At 47.6% G+C, this 4512-nt stretch overlaps 1 protein-coding gene across 1 annotated transcript in view; it reads right to left on the reverse strand.

Moving 5' to 3' along the window:
* LOC106528986 (Down syndrome cell adhesion molecule) overlaps window positions 1–4512 on the reverse strand; it is a gene marked incomplete at its 5' end in the record, with an annotated part of 83255 nt that overhangs the window by 7237 nt on the left and 71506 nt on the right. The window contains 5 exon segments of the mRNA XM_014024282.1: window positions 228–377; window positions 467–582; window positions 676–706; window positions 3385–3561; window positions 3855–4145. Of these exon segments, the coding sequence (XP_013879736.1) occupies window positions 228–377; window positions 467–582; window positions 676–706; window positions 3385–3561; window positions 3855–4145 (765 nt within the window).

The raw sequence follows: 4512 nt of genomic DNA on the forward strand, positions 1-4512 counted from the left end.
CACACACACACACACACACACACACACACACACACACACACACACACACACACACACACACAGAAAACTACATTATCACTCGTCTAGTTAATAATGAATTTATCAAAACAAAGATCAATCAAAGCAGGAGATAAAAAAAATAAAGAAGAAAATTCAAACTAAAAATGAACTCACAGATCATGACAGAACTACAAGGAGAAAAAAAGAAGTGTCCGTACTGGACTTACTGGTTCCTGGTCTGGCATCTGACACATCTACCAGAGGACCAGTGGCCTGGGACAGGGACTGGTAGTGGACAGTGTGGGTGACTGTGGACGACTTCTGTTTCTGCGTCTCCCCGAAGTCATTGTCGGTCAGTAACACAGTGGATCTGTCATCTGTGGGGTGAACGTCCCGGCACAGGTTATTAACATTTCGGGGTCTTCTACACACAGTTATAGCACGGTGCCGAGGGGGTGGGGCTTACCGACGGTCTCCATGGTGTCCCGCTCCTCGATGAGCAGCTGGGCTCTGGGGATGTCAATGTGCATGCGCAGCGTTTGTTGTTGTTTGTTGATTGGTTCAGCTGGACGTGTGTTTTTACTAAGGAACATAAAACCAAAGAAGAATTTATTACTTCTTGTCATGTCACATTACTTAACTAATGTTTACTTTGTAAAGACTGGAAACATTTACCTCATCAGCATCTCAGCCAAACTTTTAGCATCTGGAAAATCAAACATACATTTTTTTAGGTGAGAAAATAAAGTCTGAGCTGTGGTGATGTCAGCTGTTTGTAACAATCCTCTTAAAGAAACATTTGAGTCAAAAGTCCAGAGATGTTCCAGTCTGTAGTTAGAAACCTTCAGCTGGAACATCGGTCATTAGAAAGTTTAAACAAACTTCCAAACTTGGCKAATGCTAGCCAAACAGTGACATTTTTAAATCCAAAAATCAGCATTATAAAAACGTCTCTTCCTCAGAAGTGCATTAAAGTTTCAGCAGCCATCTTCTTACCATCTGAACATACATTAACACTTCGTTCAGCTGAGAAAAGTTAGGAGCGTGGAGGAGCAGCGGCTCTACTCTGAGTCCCTCCCAGATGACTGAGCTTCTCACTCTATCTCTAAGGGAGAGCCAAGACACCCAGCGAAGGAAACTCATTTCAGCCGCTTGTATCTGCGATCTCATACTTTTAGTCACTACCCAAAGTTTGTGACCATAGATGAGGGTAGGAACATAGACCGACAGGTAAACCGAGAGTTTTGCCTTCTGGGTCAGCTCCCGCTTCACCACGACAGACCAGTACAGCGCTCACATCACTGCAGAAGCAGCACCAATCCGCCTGTCGATCTCCCGCTCCATTCTTCCCTCATTCGTGAACAAGACCCTGAGATACTTAAACTCCTCCACTTGGGGCAGGACCTCCTTTCCAACCCGGAGACGGCACGCTACCGGTTTCCGGCTCAAGACCATGGTCTCGGATTTGGAGGAACTGATCCTCATCCCGGCCGCTTCACACTCGGCTGCGAACCGCTCCAGTGAGAGCTGGAGATCACGATCTGATGAAACCAACAGGACCACATCATCTGCAAAAAGCAGAGATGTGATCCTAAGGTCACGAAAAATGATCACCTCAACACCTTGGCTGCACCTAGAAATTCTGTCCATACAATTTATGAACAGAATCGGTGAAAAAGGGAAACCTTGGCGGAGTCCAACCCTCACCGGAAACGAGTCTGACTTACTACCGGCAATGCGGACCAGACTCTGGCACCGGTCATACAGGGAGCTAACAGCCCGTATCAATGGGCCTGGTACCCCATACTCCCGGAGTACCCCCCACAGGAGTCCCCGAGGGACATGATTGAATGCCTTCTCCAAGTCCACAAAACACATATAGACTGGTTGGGCGAACTCCCACGCACCCTCCAGAACCCTGCTGAGGGTGTAGAGCTGGTCCGCTGTTCCACGACCAGGACAAAAACCACACTGTTCTTCCTGAATCCGAGATTCGACTATCCGACGAACCCTCATCTCCAGAATCCCCGAAAAGACCTTACCAGAGAGGCACAGAAGTGTGATCCCCCTATAGTTTGAACACACTCTGTGGTCCCCCTTTTTAAATAGGGGGACCACCACCCTGGTCTGCCAATCCAGGGGAACTGCCCCCGATGTCTACGCAATATTGTAGAGTCGCGTCAACCAATGCAACCCCACAACATCCAGAGCCTTAATAAACTCCGGGCGAATCTCATCCACCCCCGGCGCCCTGCCACCGAGGAGTTTTTTAACSACCTTGGTGACCTCGGCACTAGAGATTGGAGAGTCCGACCCAGGGTCCTCAGGCTCTGCTTCCTAATGTGAAGACGTGTTGGTAGGATTGAGGAGGTCCTCAAAGTATTCCGCCCACCGACCCACAACGTCCCGAGTTGAGGTCAGCAGCGCATGATTCCCACCATACATGGTGTTGGTGGCGAACCACTTTCCCCCCCGAGACGCCGGATTGTGGACCAGAATCGCTCTGAAGCCATACGGAAGCCTTTTTCCATGGCTTCTCTGAACTCCTCTCCCATGCTTGAGTTTTTGCCTCAGCTATCACCCGAGCCGCAATCTGCTTGGACTGCCGATACCCATTGGCTGCTTCCAGAGTCCCACAGGCCAAAAAGACCCAATAGGACTCTTTCTTCAGCCTGACAGCATCCCTCACCCCCGGTGTCCACCAGCGGGTTCGAGGGTTGCCACCACGACAGACACAGACAACCTTACGGCCACAGCTCAGGTAAGCCGCCTCAACAATGGAGGCATGGAACATGGCCCACTCAGACTCAATGTCCCCCACCTCCCCCGGAACATGCTCGGAGTTCTCCCGGAGGTGTGAGTTGAAGCTCCGTCTGACGGGAGACTCTGACAGACGTTCCCAGCAGACCCTCACTACACGTTTGGGCCTGCCAGGTCTGACCGGCATCCTCCCCCACCAACGGAGCCAACTCAYCACCAGGTAGTGGTCAGTTGACAGCTCCGCACCTCTCTTCACCCGAGTGTCCAAAAGATACGGCCGCAGATCAGATGAAACTACAACATAGTCAATCATCGAACTGCAGCCTAGCAGATGTTTTGGGGTAAAACTGACATGTTTTAGATATTTGTGGGAATCAAAGCTGCTGCCTGGAGCAACTTTACATAAAGTGTTGACATATTGTGGATTCTTACCAACCCTTCCATTTACCTCCAGCTGGACTGCTGGGTTTGTTTGATTTCTTTATCTGAAGAAGAAGAGCTCAGTAAAGAATGTTGTGTGCAAAAATAGAAAAGTACAAAAGAGGGAATTAAACCTGGTTGAAAGGTCAGATCCTAGACTGACTACAAGTGACCCTAACACAACACAAACCATTTTAATCTCACCTCTCAGTCTTTTGAGCCTCTGTTCTCTCCTCCGCCTCCTCAGCACCAGCAGTCCGATGAAGATAACAACGATTCCCACCAACACACAGGAAATGGTCACCATCATCTTCATTCCTTCACCGCCGCTGGAGTTGTTCTCGCTCACGTTGGGTGCTTTCACCAAAGGAGCGATAGTACCTGTGCAGGTAGGGGACAGTGGTAGGACAATGATTCAGACATTTATTTGACTTGTGCTTCAAACACGAGATAAAAGTTTCAGGGAAATGTCTTAAAAAACAGCACAAATAAAGTTAATTTAGTAAATTAATTTATTTAATTGCCCCACTTGAGCCTCAACATCTGTTTCTAAACAAGAAATGGTTCTTCTACACCTCATCATATTTCCCTGAGGATGATACAGTTTGCATGTTATTTCTGACAGGTATTTTAGTTGGTGCTTGCTGTAAAGAAAAGAGAAATAAACGACTCACTGCCATCATAGCTTAGAGTTGCAAACTTGAGCCTCTTCTCAGCGTAGCCAGCGCTGTTGTAGACTTTCATCTGCAGCTCGTACCAGGTGGCCTCCTGCAGGTCGTAGAGGACGCAGCTTTTGGTGAGGGAGGTGCGCTGTGCTGTGGTCCAGGTGGGTGAGTCGACTGGACGATACTCCAAGGTGAAGGAGGTGATGGGACAGCCACCGTTGTTCCAACCGTTCAGGTTGAGTTTGACCCGAGTGGCGTTGATGCTGGTGAAGAGTTCTTGTTCTTTAGAGTACTGAGGTTCTGTTGAGAGACAGCAGGGATATATTCACATCATGCATTTGATATTTAGAACTAATTATCACTGAATTCTCTTTGGGCTAGGCCTGACCTGGGGGTGACAATCATGTCCACATTTGTGAAGAAGACAAAAACTTTCATTCAGGTACAACGATATAATAGAAAAATCAAAGAAAATAATAAAGGTATACCATTAAAAGCACTGCAAATCACCCACTGCCTTTCATGGCAGAATTTTACAGTGAAATTAATTTATTCTGAAAATTGATATAGTTAGTCATTTTAAGAAAACCTTTAGGAACAGCATAGCACAGTGTCAATAGGTTACGTTCAGGCCTCCCTTGCAAAACAGATCTGTGTTCTCAAAGGC

Source organism: Austrofundulus limnaeus, unplaced genomic scaffold (genome assembly GCF_001266775.1).
Source record: "Austrofundulus limnaeus strain Quisiro unplaced genomic scaffold, Austrofundulus_limnaeus-1.0 Scaffold416, whole genome shotgun sequence".
Taxonomy (NCBI): Eukaryota; Metazoa; Chordata; class Actinopteri; order Cyprinodontiformes; family Rivulidae; genus Austrofundulus; species Austrofundulus limnaeus.